Here is a 15,657-nt window from a genome sequence, read left to right as displayed (position 1 = left end):
ATTACCAGACATTTCTCTTTAAGAATATGATTGAAAGTTTTAAAAAAAACAAGTTTTTTAGGAGAAAATTCTTTTATTAACAAATGTATTAATGCTGGTATATATTGAAGGACCAAAATGTGTATGTTTTTTAAGAGTCATACTATATGTATATTTAGATTTACACATAATGAAAATTTTCTTTTCAAGGTAACGGAGAATAAAATCAATCAATCAATCTAAATAAATTAAATGATATTTTTGTAATTTATCATTCAAAATTTAAGATTGAGTATAATCGTACACCCAGTATTTTATGTAATTACATGGATCGAAGTCAATCATACTCCACTGAACGAGGGAAGCAAATGTTTCATAAGCTGTAATGTAACAAATTGACTTCTTATATTAATATAAAAATACAGCTAGAAATAATAATAGAAAATTAGGAAATGCCAATATTAAATTTTAATAACTTTTTTAACTCAATTTAATAGTTTGATATTTAAAAAACAGAATAATTAAAAATTACACATAATAATAAAAAAATACACATAATTTTAAAAACTACACACATTTTTTTTAAAAAAACACAAAAAATTAAAAAAATACAAATAATTAAATGAAACAAACTATGAACTAAATTTATTACTAATTGAATTCTTTGCGAATAATTTTTTCTCACATCTTCATATAATATTCACGTTAAAATATCACTTTTGGATCGTTAATATTCTTTCATTTCTTGGAACAAATTCACAACCTTTTGGAGCTTTTGATCCTTTTCCATTCATGGTCTTTTTGAATGTCTTTCATCCCATTGGTATAATGTTTTTGCCCAATTTCTGCACATCATCCCCTTCATCGATAGTGAGTATATCGGAGGGTATGGAGAAATGAGATGAAGAAGATTCACTATCAACATTCTTCAATTTCTTGGTACGTAGTATTCTTCGAAATTCCTTTGAATTTTTTGAACGATCATATCTTTCGATTTTATGGATGCATGTCATTCATATACAAATATAATGTAATATTTAAGAAACTAAAAATCATATATATCGCGCAACTTCTATGTATAAAATGCTTAAATCCCAGCTCACTCATTTTAAATGGTCAAGTCACGTTTGCCCTTGTATATAAATATATTACGTAAATGATTATTATCTGATTTTATATTCCGTATAATTATTACGAAAATACATAATGTAACCAATATAACTTCATGTTTTCAATGCATCGCATATTTTATCTAAGAATTTGATCATAGTTACATTGATTATTTATCAAGACAAAATGGCTATTGGTATGAACAATATCCGGCCTCTCACAACAACGTTGATCGTGCTAACGATGATACTCATGAGGACGATGGCGGCACCACCGGAGTATTTCTGGTTACCTATGATTTTATATTAGATTTTAATAGTTATTTATGTCATATATTAGTACATATCACACTCATTACAAATATAATTATGAGAAAGAAAATTTGAACATATTCAAAATAACCATGAATCCATGCTTTATTTTTTCTCGGTTTTCATTCGCATATGGTATTTTTTGTTCATACGTTTTGAAGAAAAAATTAAATAGATATTATATTAGTGTAAGCTATTATTTTCTTTTAGTTTTTATTATTATATTGCTATTACTATCAGAATAAATAAAAATTAAATAACAAAAACTTTTATGTTGAAACTGGGTGTAAAATATTACAGGGGCCCGAGAAAATGAAGCATACCTCTTATCTTCGGGAGGAAAATCCCACACAGAAGCCCAAATTTCAGAGTGAAGAAACAAACAGCTTCGCCTCCGCACTTCTAAATCCAACCCCAAAATTCCAATAGCCATGCTTCTTCAATCCACTATCCCGATACCACCTCCAAAGTTTCATAGCCAAAACCACAGCCCCACCAACTTCAACTCACTTTCATTTTCGTCTGGGCTCCTGCAAAATCGGACCTTTTCCGTCAAACAACCCGTTGTAATTGTAACTACCCGTGAAACCCATAAAAATTCAGGCTTTATAACATGTTCGTCAATATCCCAAGTTCATAGTTATGGAACAGTCGATTTTGAGAAGAGGCCTATGCTGAACTGGAATGCTATGTACAAGGAAATATCTATGATGGAGAATCCCGAACTGGGCGCTGCTTCTGTGTTGAATCGGGTGGAAAATGAGGGAAATAGGATTTCGAAATGGGAGCTTTGCAGGATTGTGAAGGAGCTGCGGAAGTTTAGGCGTTTCAAATACGCTCTTGAGGTGAGAAAAGAATTTGAAATGCCAGTATTCTTGGAGGTTTATGATATATTTGATGGGTGTTTGAGTAGTAAAATGAACTTATATGATGTTTAAAGGCTTCAGATTCTTATAAATTATCTGGATATTGGTTGTTCTATGGTTCATGACTGTGGGAATCAAGAACCCATCATTAGACTTTTTAATGCTTTTTGATATTTCACCTCTTCTTTTATTGTTTTTCAGACTTTTGGTTTTTTCATGACCTCTATGTAGTACTGTTGTTCTTCCGCAATTGATGCAGTGTTGATATTTGAGCTATCTAGTGATTTAATGTTTAACTTGCAACTCTACTGCGAGGGTTATTGGGGCTTTTTAATTGGAGCTTTGTTGATATTATTCTTGATTCTTGAGATTAAATTGTGGGCTTTAGGATGGTGTAGTTTTCTTGGACTGTGAGCAAATTATGTGAGGATGGCTTGGTTTCAACACTTATTATGTGTGTCTAGAGGAGTTGCCTTATGACACAGCTCAAGTGGAGTTCATGATACCATAAAAGTACTACCTTAGTGCTAAATCCAAGGGTCTTAAATTGATTTTCATGGATGAATTCGTGCCTTCTTGACATTAAATGTGATGGTAATTGAAACTAGGTACTTATTTGCTTATTTTGAAGCGAGAACAAGTTTAAAAGAATCCTGTGACTTCTCTGGTTAGAAATCCTTCTGTTCCAAGTGGAGAAGTCACCTCATAGATTTATGTTTCAACGAGTCTGTATATTTTCTAGTACCCAAGGGAAATTTGGTGTTTCTATGAATGAGCAATAAGGTGGAGCACCAAATTACGCATGGACTATTGATTCAGTTTCATATGAATGTTGTCTTTTAAAATTGATTACTATATGTTGCATGCATCTAAGCTTCTTTGTTTACATTATTTGGAGTATTGGTGCTTTTAGACTGACCAATAAGGTGGAGCACCAAATTTGGTGTTTCTATGAATGACCAACAAGATGGAGCACCACATTTCTTTTTTCTTTTCTCCCTTTCTTAGGGGTGCGAGGGGTGAATTTTCTATTTGGTCTGCCAGGGCGGAAAAAAATGAATTGACCCCGGGGGAACCCACGTTAAAGGGGCGTAAGAAAGGATTGAATATATGGGAACCTGTTCCAGTACCTCGGTGTCAGATTAAATAACTATTGTCACAGCTTTGTTTAACATTATTCACTTCTCTCTATTACATCAAGAATCGGAAGTAAGCAAGACACTATACCACTTCCTGAATCTGCAAGGTTTTGGTACCTATGCGACTCAGGATTCAATCAGTTCCTCTAAAACTGGGTTCATCAGCTCTCCTTGTATGAAAGACAATAATTGATCTAATTTAAATATCCTGCTACATCTTGTTGTGGGAAGAATACACAGCAGAATAATTTTTAGTTATGGTTTATTATTTCGCATGCACCTACATGTGCAGACACATCTCAAATTTGGGAAATTATTTTTCAGTTGTCTTTGGTTTGTGCTGTACATTTTGGTTTCTGTTCTGTATGTGGAGTGTATTGAACTTTGCACACTGTTAGGAATATAATATCTGTATGGTCCTTGGCCATCATTTTTTAAAAATTTCAAATCTTCATTTAAATGCTGAATTATATAGTTCTCATCATGAGTGGATGACGTCATGTTAAACTAATTTAGCCGCCTTATTGCAGCATATTTCAAAACTTTATATTCTAGTGTCCGTAATATTCTTATGTGCGCTACAGGTATACGAGTGGATGAATAATCGAAGAGAGTACTATAGAATAACCACCAGTGACACTGCTATTCAGTTGGATTTGATTGCTAAAGTGCATGGAATTTCAAGTGCTGAACAATATTTCTTGAAGTTGCCCGAAGCCTTGAAAGACAAAAGAATATACGGGTCTCTTTTGAATGCTTATGCACGTGCTAGGATGAAGGAAAAGGCTGAAGCACAAATGAACACGATGAGAAAACGAGGTTATGCGAGTCATGCACTTCCATTCAATGTGATGATGACTCTCTATATGAACCAAAAAGATCACGAAAAGATTGAGTCACTTATATCGGAAATGCTTGAGAGTAAAATAGCATTAGATATTTATTCCTATAATATTTGGTTGACGAAGCGTGGGTCTCAAGGGTCTCCCGAGGAAATGGAACAAGTGTTTGAACAGATGCAACTTGATCCGACCATCAATCCCAATTGGACAACCTTCAGCACAATGGCTACAGCATACATCAAGTTTAACCAATTCGAAAAGGCTGACGACTGTCTGAAGAAAATTGAAAGCAGAATCACCGGTCGGGATCGAATTCCTTATCATTATCTTATTAGTTTATATGGCAGTGCTGGCAAGAAAGATGAGGTGTTTCGAATGTGGAACATTTACAAATCTACCTTTTCCAATATTCCAAATTCGGGATACCACAATTTAATCTCCTCTCTGGTCCGATTAGGGGACATTGATGAAGCTGAGAGGAGGTACGATGAATGGCTTTCTGTTAAATCAGCCTACGACCCTCGAATAGCAAATCTTCTACTGAGTTTCTATACAAAGAAAGGGCTTTCTGAAAAGGCATGGACGTTCTTCGATGAAATGATAGAGGGGGGAGGAAAGCCAAATTCGATGACTTGGGAGATTCTTGCGGAAGATCACATCAGAAGTATGAGGATTCTGGAGGCTTTATCTTTCTTACAGAATGCCGCTTCAGCTGAAGGCTCAAAGAACTGGAGGCCAAGACCGGCAAATGTAGTTTCAATTCTCAAGATCTTGGACCAAGAATCTGATCAGCCAAGTAAAGACACCTTATTTGAGATCCTAAGGCAAACAGGTTGTCTCAATGACGTAAATTATATGTCTTACATTCCCATTTCTGACGGTGAGACGTTTAATGGCGACTTCCCAGACGTAGAGAATGATATGGTTGGTGATGGTGACCAAGTTGCTTTTCCCCTTGGCCAACTGCAGGAGAGCTAGTGAGGAAAATTTTCTATCTTGACATGCTTAATAGTTTTACCCAAAGTTAATAGTGACTCTGTGTGATTGATTATCTTCAAGGCAAGTTTTTTAGCCCTGCTCAGTGTATAACCTTGTTGTATTATTGGCAAACTAAACGCTGCGCTACGAGTTATGAATCTTTCATCGCTTTCAAGGGTAAATGGTAAACTAAATGCTGCGCTACGAGTTGAGCATTATGATCAGAACCGATCTGTCAAGCATCCCTAGCATAATCCATATATACCTGTTAAGCCCGGAATCAGGCCCGGTAAGGATGAACCAGACTCGAAACCGTCTGTGATACATTTCCCAATCTCGGTTCAATCCGGTTAAAACGGTTTTCGAACCAAATCCGGCAACGGGACCGGAAATTGTTTTTAAAAAATGAATGATCGTTGGGCCAACTGCTGCGGCCTTAAAGCCAACTACTACTGAATACATTAAATTAATTGCAATTTGACTTTTTTTTTACCCCAAAAGTTAACTATAAATACAATATCATTTCTAAACATTTTCACAAAACAATTTTCTCTCGACTCTACATTTCTCTACAATTAATTCTTTCTTCGCTATCATTTAACAACATATATTTAATAATTTTTGTTATAATTTTATCCACGCTTAATATTCTACTTACTATTTCGCAATTTACTAATATAAATAATTCGAATTTCAATGGCGTCATCTTCAAACCGTGGTAGTCGTGGAGGTGAATACATTTTCGATTTCGGTGAATATTTTAACTACATCTCCAACTTTGATGAATTCGAACCTGACTATGAGGAGGAAGAAACCATGGAACTCCCCAACAAAGATATAGGGACATATCATGGTTCGCCCATCAAGCGACACGCTAGAAACGAGCATGACGACAGTCCGATCAAAGTGAAGCAAAGTTTCAGATCACTTTATTATTGAAAAAGAAGGGACAAATAACTCTTTTGTCGTATGTAAAATTTGCAAAACCAAATATTCTTACAAAACGGGTGGTGATTCTGGTAGTACCGACATTTTGGAAAAAAAAATTAGTAAAATATATAAAATTGACATTGATACTCTACAACCATTCAATAGGAAACTAATTAACCCAACAACAAATTAATCTTTGAAGTGATAAAACTTTCACAATTACAAATTTTTTTTTTCAAAAGTCATTGTTAAATTTGTTATGAAATTTTGTCAACCTTTTATGATAACTTTACAAAAAAATTTTGTTGAATTTACAAGTATTAATTTTCACAATATTACTAAGCGCACACTTAAGAAATATTGTTTTGATATGTATAAAGACTTTCAAATATTTCTTGTAAAGTTAGTTTGAAAAATGATATTTGGAATAATTTGAAATATGAATCTTATCTTATTGTTACATGTCACTGGACTAATAAAACTTAGATTATGTAAAAAAGAATTTAAACACAAAAAATAATTTAAACGCTATATCATTTAGAATCGTCGAATAACACATACACTATATATATATGTGTGTGTGCGTGTGCGTGTGTGTTTTAAATTTTGTTAAAATTTATGGCATACAAATAAAATAATCTCGATCACAATAGATAATGTGAGTGTCAATACTTTTGTAATTAAATACCTTAAAGATTTATTAAAACTAATTTTATATGACAATTTTGTTTCATGTTGGATGTGGATGCATGTGATGAGCATATATCTAATATAATCGAAAAATTCAAAGTATGTTAAAAATTATTATATGAAAAAAGACATGAACGTGATTGGAAAACACGAGTCGAATCAAACAGATTAAATTTTAAAATTTTCCTCTTCCTATTAAAACTAGATAAAATTCTTTATATAACTTGGTTCATATTTTGATATATTTTCAGGATTTAGTTTTACAATGGTTCGAGTGCTTGGTTTCGTTATTTCTCTTGTTAAATGTTATCATCTCTTGTCAATTGTTTTTCCAAAAATATGACTCTTAACTACACACATTTTAATTTTTCATGTGTTTTCTGAACAATATTAACCAAACATCTAAAGTTTACTCAAAATCAAATAAACACAACAAACTTATTTGACTTGATCGCACATTAAATATTGTCTCATAACAAAATAATATCAAATACAAAAGATGCTAATAATATCATAGCAGTAATTTAATATCAAATCAACTATTAATATTCACATGTGAGACACAACATGAAACCCGGCAGCGAAGTGAAGTTTCATAAAGAAGAATGAAAAATGTTATTGTTTTCATGTGAAAAACCATTCCCTACAAATTCGGGTATGTGACAAAATTGTTTTAGAGCCAAAATGGCCACTAAAAAAAGCACAAAATGTAGGGTGGAGGATAGGTCCACCCAATTATCAGACATGTACCATCTTCCATAACATGTAAACGTGAGATAGTTAATATAAACCTGGTTGGCTATATCTCATTTGTGGCTTGGGTTATTCATGTGCACAAGAGAAATCGAGTAAACACATGTTTTGAAACCATCCATTATGATCCGCAGCATGGAATGAAGGGAAAATCCGGTGTTTGGTATTTGTTCTTACAAGTCATTTAGCATCAAACTATATGGAATGAAGTGTTTGTGTATTGATTATAATTGATTGATATATTAAAAAGACAAAAACTTGTGTGAGACAATCTCACGAATCGTATTTTGTGAAACATATATCTTATTTGAGTCATCTATGAAAAAATATTAATTTTTATGCTAAGAGTATTACTTTTTATTGTGAATATCAGTATGGTTGACCCGTCTCACAGATAAAGATTCGTGAGACCATCTCATAAGATATCCTACTCAATCAAAAATTTCAACACACACATGTATTATGGTTTTTTTTTTCCTTTTCTTTTGAGCGGAATAATAGTAATTATATTTTGTGTGGTGGGGAGAGGGTGCTATGTAATGGAAAGATGGTGGGATGAGGATAATCACATGGACAAACACATGCAATTCGGTGTGTATAACGCTTACAAAGAACAAAATATATGTTTTCTCTGATATAAGGTCAATGCATGTTGGATGTACCGATATATGAGACGAAAACACATAAACAACTATCTTTTAAATTTTAGATAAAATCAAATTAGTTTGTTGTTTATATTTTATTCCGTGTATTAGCACGTCGCAGATAATAGTATTAACAGCGTGCACATGTACGCCGCGGATAATCTTGAACTTTCAACATCTTGTAGTTGTGCAGCGTGCAATATTCGTCGCGGAAAGAGAATTTGCGCGCTGCGAAAAACTATTTTTGTTGTAGTTACCCTTTTATTTTCTTTTAATTAAAGAAATGAAGAAATTAAACTGTACTCATTATGAATTAGAAATAATCCAAGAAAGAATGCAATCTAATCAAGAAATTAATATACAATGACAATATTTAAGACACTAGACAGAAGGAAGGTACCATTGTGCTTTGCCAGCATGTTATTACTCATGCAAATTGGCATCTGGTTGTAAAGTCAATTTCTCCATCTACATCTCTATTGTTCGACTCTTTTCTGAACTACCCATTATACCCTTTTTATTTTAAAAGGTATGCCAAAAAAATAAAAATAAAAATAAAAATCATGCCCATCATTAATTAGCACACACACTGTACGTATAGTCCGTTTACTTTATGGTTGGATTTGATTGGATGTGATAAAATATTGTATTGATTATTAAAATGTTGGATTATTTGATAAATAATAATATGTTGAATTTGACCGATTAAATTTGAAATAATATGGTCATTATGAATTTATCCTTTTTAAATAATTAATAAATATAAATAAAAAGATATGAAAGACGACATCATAATTTCATATTTGATTATTTGATTGACGTGAGATAAAAAAAAATTAATGTTTTGATTGACGTGATATTGATGCAGTACAAAATTCAGGTGATCAATCTATCCGGGTGGACACGTTGTTATGAGAGAATAACCCGCACTCCAGTGTCCGCTGCAGTAAATATTAGGGTCGCCACCTGTGTCACGAAACGAGATTAGGGGTATTGCGAGATACCCAACAAAAATCCTCCACTCTCAAATTAGCAAACACTCCAAAATATGTACTCTCAAAAGTTAGATACTTATGGAGCATATGATGAGATAAAAAAAATCCCCCTCAAAATGGAGAGATAGCTCCTATTTATAGATTTCCATGACGGGTCATGGGCTTTTTATTGAGCCTATCTACCTTGATTAATGGCCTACCCCAATCTTTATAACTTTAATCCATTTAATTATGTCTAAAATAATATTCACAAAAATAAATATTTCCTAGACTAATACCCATCAGATATGATAATCAAGACATAATTTTGTAACCAAATAACTTGTATGGGGATTGTATTGTTTAAATAATGACATCTCATTGAGTCAGCCAAAACAACATTTAAATGAGGGTTTTTAAGTGGGTTGGCAATAGATCTATCTTATCCATGTTTAAGCATGAAAATATAATTTACTACATTACATATGATTCATTTAAGAACTCATCTTATCTGTGAAAGATCCAATTATGAACATTATTTTTTGATAAATAAATAAATAAATATGTGAGGTCAAACATAAACTTCACATATTTACACCAATAATTATCATTAGATCAGCAGTGAAGGCAGTATTTATGATGTAGGAGTGCAAAAGCATGAAGTAATGTTATGATTGTAGCTAGAGAATCGAATATGATTGTAGTAGTATAAAATAAAAGATGTGAAATGTGGCAAAATCAACATCTTTAAGGATAATTAAAGAAACTATAAGATTTTAAATTTGAAAAGGGCAAAATTACAACTCAAAATATCCATTAATCCAGCATAAAATCACATGATCATCTAAGCTGCATATTCCAAAAAAAAAAAAAACGAAAAGAAAAGAAATAAATGCATATGATCAAGATCCATATCGCATTTCCCTTTAACTTTATAAAATTATTCTTATCGATAACTAATTTAATATTTCCCTCCTTTTCAAGATATGAGCTCAAATTGAAGAATCATTATTATCTCATGCATATAATGCTTTAAAAAAATATATCCCCTTCACTTCAAAATGTATAAAACGATATCAAATTTTTGTCATCAATAAATTGTTGTTCTAAAATTTGAATTCTGAAAAGGATATATATGTTTGCATACAAACACATAATCATACTTAGTGCACAAAATAGGAGCATTTGTTATCTAATTTTAGTCGACATTTCATTTTAAAAAATGATCATCACGAGTGTATTTTCATTGGAGAGAGTCATTTTTTTGAAAAAATTTCACTGAATCTATATATCAAAATATCCCACAAAAGCATCGAAGTGTAGGCAAATTAATGATTACACTCGTATGCCATTAATGTCGGGGAGTTAGTAAAATACAAATTTGACAAACCATTTTTTTAAAAATAATCCTTTCATATATATTTGAATCAAATACATTGTGGCCAACCTTCGAGGATCAAGGACGTTTTAGTAATTTGACATTACCTGCCAAATTAACGACCATCCTACAGTTTGTTGGTATATATTATGATAAATGTAAGAAAAATAGAAAAAAGTGAACACCAGCAGGCGATATATATATATATATATATATATATATATATATATATATATATATATATATATATATCGATCCAAGAATCAAAATTGCACACAATGGCGGAAGTAGAGGTCCCAGATGGGATGCCTAAACTCATCACTTTCCTCTCTTCTCTCCTGCAACAAGTGGCGGAGTCGAACGATCTCAACCGTACATCCCAACCCCAGAAGATTTCAGTCTTCCATGGCCTCACGAGGCCAACCATCTCAATTCAAACCTATCTCGAAAGAATCTTCAAGTATGCCAATTGTAGCCCTTCTTGCTACATTGTTGCCTACGTCTATCTTGATCGGTTCACTCAGCGACAACCGACGTTGCAGATCAATTCCTTCAACGTTCACAGGCTGCTTATCGCCAGTGTCATGGTATCTGCAAAGTTCATGGATGACATGTGAGTTCTCATTTTACTAATTATATGAAGTTATTTGTTTTTATTTTTTTATGATTTATTTTCAAGAATCTGGTTGCTTCAATCATGAAGTTTTCTTGAGTTGCTATGGGTTGGTTTCCAAAAGTTTCGAGGATATGTATATTTTTTTTAAAAAACTTTTTATTATTTCTTCTAGATTTATTTTCAAAAATCTTGCTGGATTTATGAAGTTTTGACAAGAAATATCGGGTTGGGAGGATTTGTTTTTTGTGTTGTTGATTTTCGAGTCCGGTTCAAAATTATGAGCGACTCTGACTAGTTAAGCCTTTGCTTTAACTTATGTGATCTCCACTTTAATTAATGAAATTTTAACAAAGTCAAATTGAAGTTTTTAAAATTTAGTACATGTTCTTGAATATGACAGTGCAACCATATATAAATTTGATTAAATTTCGTCCAGCTTTCACTTAATTAATATTTTATAATTTTTTTTCAAAATTTCAAATTAGTCTTGAAATAGCTGTGGCCACTCATGCAATGTGGGCCGGAAAGTGTATTAAAGGTTAGCCAAATTTAGCATCACTCATTCATATCACATGGTCATGCCCCATTTTCACATATATTGTATAGAAAAGCATGTATTCATTCAAAATTCAAAACATATCATTTCGAAAATTCCCAAAACTTGACATCTTTTGATCAATGGCCGGGATCAAGCACACGTGACGAATCCGCGGATAAACTAAGATGTTAATTAACTCGAAGAAATTATATATGTGTAGTTCTAATATTGGTATATATGATCGGTGCAGGTACTACAACAACGCATACTATGCTAAAGTTGGAGGAATCAGCACAAGAGAAATGAACTTTCTTGAAGTGGATTTCTTGTTTGGACTAGGGTTCCATTTGAATGTGACTCCCTCCACTTTTCACACATATTATTCTTACCTCCAAAAGGAAATGATGCTTCATCCACACATCACTGCAAAATCTTCCAATTTTTTTCTCAGTTTAAACTATGAAGATGAATCATCCCATCAGCAGCTTGCTGTTTAAGCACATTGTAATTTCTTACTTTTTTCTAGCCAGAGTAGAATTAGGAGTTTTTTTTTTTTTTTTTTTAAGTTTTTTGGCTGGATGGGCAAATTATTTGGTTATGCATGTGCTGTAATATTTTTTTTTTAGTATGATGTTGTGGGGAATATATTTCTATAAGCGTTGGGACGATGTACATACATTAATATTTCTTGTTTGCAGCCTGGCTGGATTGTTATTTTGATTTTATATAATTGTACCTCTAATTTAATTTCTTTAATTCATTGAAGCCATGAATGGAAACATTATTTCCATATTTCTCCACAAGATTTTAGTATCGAATATATTGTTAAACTTCAAGGGTTTTAATTATATATGTATATGCGAGTTATGTTATTTCTGGGCCGAACATCTTGTGAAACGTCATATACAGTATATATAATATATATGGGTGACTACATAAATGTGCTGCATTGTGTTGTGGGCATTTTTAGAAGAGAATACAACGATGTTCACGCAACTTGACAGGTGCAAATGATTCTGGGAAGGGAACACTATACATGTGCGATTATGGGACTCTATTCATTTTTTTTATACATGCGCATGTGCCAACTTGAAAGAGGGACTAAGACAATGGAGAGAATAAAGGGACCACCAACAGCTTCATCTAATCAAGAACAATTTATTTTTTTATACTCAAATAGATAATCATTGGTTTAATGGTAAAAACTTGTGTGAGACGGTCTCACGGGTCGTATTTTATGAGACATATATCTTATTTAGGTCGTCCATGAAAAAGTATTACTTTTTATGCCGAGAGTATTATTTTTTATTGTGAATATCGATAGGGTTGTCATGTCTCACAGATAAAGATTCGTGAGACCGTCTCACAAGAGATCTACTCTAGTTTAATAGTGAGAAATTTATGTAAATCCTTAGTGTTTCTTTTTTCGAAATGATATTGAGGAATTTGAGGATATTAATTCTCGAAATTTAAAAAAAAAATCAATTTTTATTGAAAAAAATTGGAAAAAAATTTGAAATTTGAATTTCATTCCGATAGCTAAAAAAATCTAAAATTATGATTGAAGTTTTGAAAAAAAAAATAAAAAATTAAACAAAAAACAATAATTTTTACAAATTTGTGGCTCAAGTTAGGGGTCCGGGTGAGGGATATCATGATGGTCTATTTACATATACATAGGCTAAAAGGTTTTTGTCGCGGCCTAGCCGCCTAGAAACTATATAATTCTTTTTTAAAAAAATTATTACGCTGTTTAACTTTGTAATGAATATGTTTTAAAAATTATTTTCAACTTTTGAAAATAAATATTTTATTAATATTTCTATTAATTTTTTTTTGAAAATGTATTTTTCATATTATTTCAATATCTTCCTATCATTTCTCAATGGTGAATAAGAAATATAGACCTACCTAAACTAGAATTTTAAATTCTAAATTTTTAATATTTTAAACTAATATATCAAGAATAATATCAAATTAATCCAAATTTTACATCTACGGTTTTTTTTTTTAAAAAATTGAGTCACTCGGACTTTGCCAATTTGAATGTGGCTTCACCACTCATTACTTTAAAAAATATCTTCATATTTGATTATTATTTTCAATTCAAATTTCCCTCGCTCTGAAAAATAATTAATTTCGGAATACATTATTATTTAATAATGACAGATTTTTTGTGAGATCATTTCGCGAGTCTTTATCCGTGAGACGATTCAACTATGTTCATATTGACAATAATAAGTAATATTTTTCGCATTAAAAATACTATTTTCTTTTGTAACATAATTAGGAGATCTGTCTTAAAAAATTGACTCATAATACTGTCTTACAAAAATTTTTGCACTTAATTTAATTAATACATCACACCCTTTATCGAATATTTTCATATTTGATAAGAACATTATAGTGAACATAAAAAAATGTGGGCATGGGATTAAATATAAAGAAAAATACATACAAAGTTCGGCATGTGGGCCGTCACAAAAATGAAAACTAGCTTACTGACCAGGGATTTTTAGCTTACCGACGGTAGATACTAGTAGATACCGGATTAGTCTATGCTATATACAGATTATTCCATCTTACCTCTGCAGGCAGTGTCTGCAGGGATACATCCAAGGCTGGAATTTTTTCTGGCCCAATTTTTTTTTTTAATTTTTTTTTTCTCCATGAAGTGGAATCTCAACCATTGATATGAGGTGTGGGCACTGTCCCCACACCCAGGATCGAACTAACCGCTATATACCGAGAATAGATATCTCGATTTTTTTTTTCATAAGATGATTGTTCAAACATCTCACTTGAAAACAAAAATTTGGAGTTCACTAATACTTTTTTTTTATGTTTTAGTGAAATTATCGCCCAATTATGATCGAATTCAGTGTATCATAGACTTACTCGATAGATACTCGGAGACTGAGAAAAGGAAAAATGCATGATTTAATCTGAAAGATAAGAAGATTTATACATTTATTTTTGCATAATTATATTATTACAGAAATGATCATTCGACTAGGTTGCATGAGCAGCTTATGATTGTTACAAATCAATAATTTATTTATGCATCTATATACACAGATATATATGTCACATACGCTTCGTCTTCGACCATTTATATATTTCCATTAAAATCCTAATCCCAAAGGGCACTGCAGCAGTAGCCAACAGGTCCCGAAACCTCACAGATTCATCAGGAGCTATGGCGAAAAGAGCAGAAGCATAAGTCGCAAACATGGATAAAATGGAAGTCCACAGCTCAACTTGAAAAGGGAACCTGTAAGTTAAAGAAACCAGGACCAGAATCGAAGTCGAAAAAGCTAATGTGTTGGATATCAAGAAGGCGTAAAACGCTCCTTTTTGGTCTGAATAAATCGCCCTTCCTGCCTTGTGCCCATCCTTGTTTTCCTGCCATACACCCCCCGGCGGATTTACCACTGCCTGAAATGTTACGGAAGTGATCAGTGCTGCAACTATCAGTAAGACGTTACGGGTGTCGTTTGGGTTTTCGGTGTTTTCGTTGTAGGAGAGCTTTGTCAGGCTGCTACTTCTGATGGATTGAGGGGGAGTAGCCATATTGTACGTGTTCTATAACTTTGTGATGGAAAAACTTTAATTTGATAAAGAGATTGAAATAGGATTTAACTTAGTGTATAAATACTTGGTTTTTGTGAAGGTTTAGATTAAGTGAAGGCGAGCGGCCATAAATGGAAGAAATCTGACATCATCCCCGATGACGATCGAGGAAGTTTCTGTTAATTTTCTTGTGGATTTTAATGAAACCGCATATTTTGTTTTGAAACGTAAATGGAATCACTAATTTAGACATGGTCGTCAAAATCTTGTTGTTCAGGAAAGTGATTTAATTTGACCAAATTCGAGTATATTTTGCTTAATTATGAAAATAATTGT

At 32.3% G+C, this 15,657-nt stretch overlaps 3 protein-coding genes across 3 annotated transcripts; 2 read left to right on the top strand and 1 right to left on the bottom strand.

Annotated features, from left to right (window-relative positions):
* Positions 1-1,702: 1,702 nt before the first annotated feature.
* On the top strand, positions 1,703-5,400 carry LOC140838463 (pentatricopeptide repeat-containing protein At1g02150). The gene is made up of 2 exons (XM_073204795.1): positions 1,703-2,245; positions 3,990-5,400. Exons 1-2 carry the CDS (start codon positions 1,832-1,834, stop codon positions 5,223-5,225), a joined length of 1,650 nt encoding a protein of 549 aa, XP_073060896.1. The 5' UTR covers positions 1,703-1,831; the 3' UTR covers positions 5,226-5,400.
* Positions 5,401-10,829: 5,429 nt separating this feature from the next.
* Positions 10,830-12,438, top strand: LOC140813700 (cyclin-U4-1-like). Its single transcript, XM_073172346.1, has 2 exons — positions 10,830-11,207; positions 11,999-12,438. The coding sequence occupies exons 1-2, from the start codon at positions 10,873-10,875 to the stop codon at positions 12,243-12,245; spliced, it is 582 nt and encodes a 193-aa protein (XP_073028447.1). The 5' UTR covers positions 10,830-10,872; the 3' UTR covers positions 12,246-12,438.
* Positions 12,439-14,835: 2,397 nt separating this feature from the next.
* LOC140809365 (uncharacterized) lies at positions 14,836-15,321 on the bottom strand. Its single transcript, XM_073166965.1, has one exon. The coding sequence runs from the start codon at positions 15,319-15,321 to the stop codon at positions 14,836-14,838; it is 486 nt and encodes a 161-aa protein (XP_073023066.1).
* Positions 15,322-15,657: the final 336 nt, after the last annotated feature.

Source organism: Primulina eburnea, chromosome 1 (assembly GCF_022965805.1).
Source record: "Primulina eburnea isolate SZY01 chromosome 1, ASM2296580v1, whole genome shotgun sequence".
Classification (NCBI taxonomy): Eukaryota; Viridiplantae; Streptophyta; class Magnoliopsida; order Lamiales; family Gesneriaceae; genus Primulina; species Primulina eburnea.
This window is presented reverse-complemented; position numbering and strand designations above follow the sequence as displayed.

Coding starts and splice junctions, on each gene's coding strand:
- LOC140813700 (XM_073172346.1), top strand. CDS start 10,873: ATGGCGGAAGTAGAGGTCCCAGATGGGATGCCTAAACTCATCACTTTC. Junction 11,208..11,998: donor GCAAAGTTCATGGATGACAT/GTGAGTTCTCAT, acceptor TGATCGGTGCAG/GTACTACAACAACGCATACT.
- LOC140838463 (XM_073204795.1), top strand. CDS start 1,832: ATGCTTCTTCAATCCACTATCCCGATACCACCTCCAAAGTTTCATAGC. Junction 2,246..3,989: donor GTTTCAAATACGCTCTTGAG/GTGAGAAAAGAA, acceptor TGTGCGCTACAG/GTATACGAGTGGATGAATAA.
- LOC140809365 (XM_073166965.1), bottom strand. CDS start 15,321: ATGGCTACTCCCCCTCAATCCATCAGAAGTAGCAGCCTGACAAAGCTC.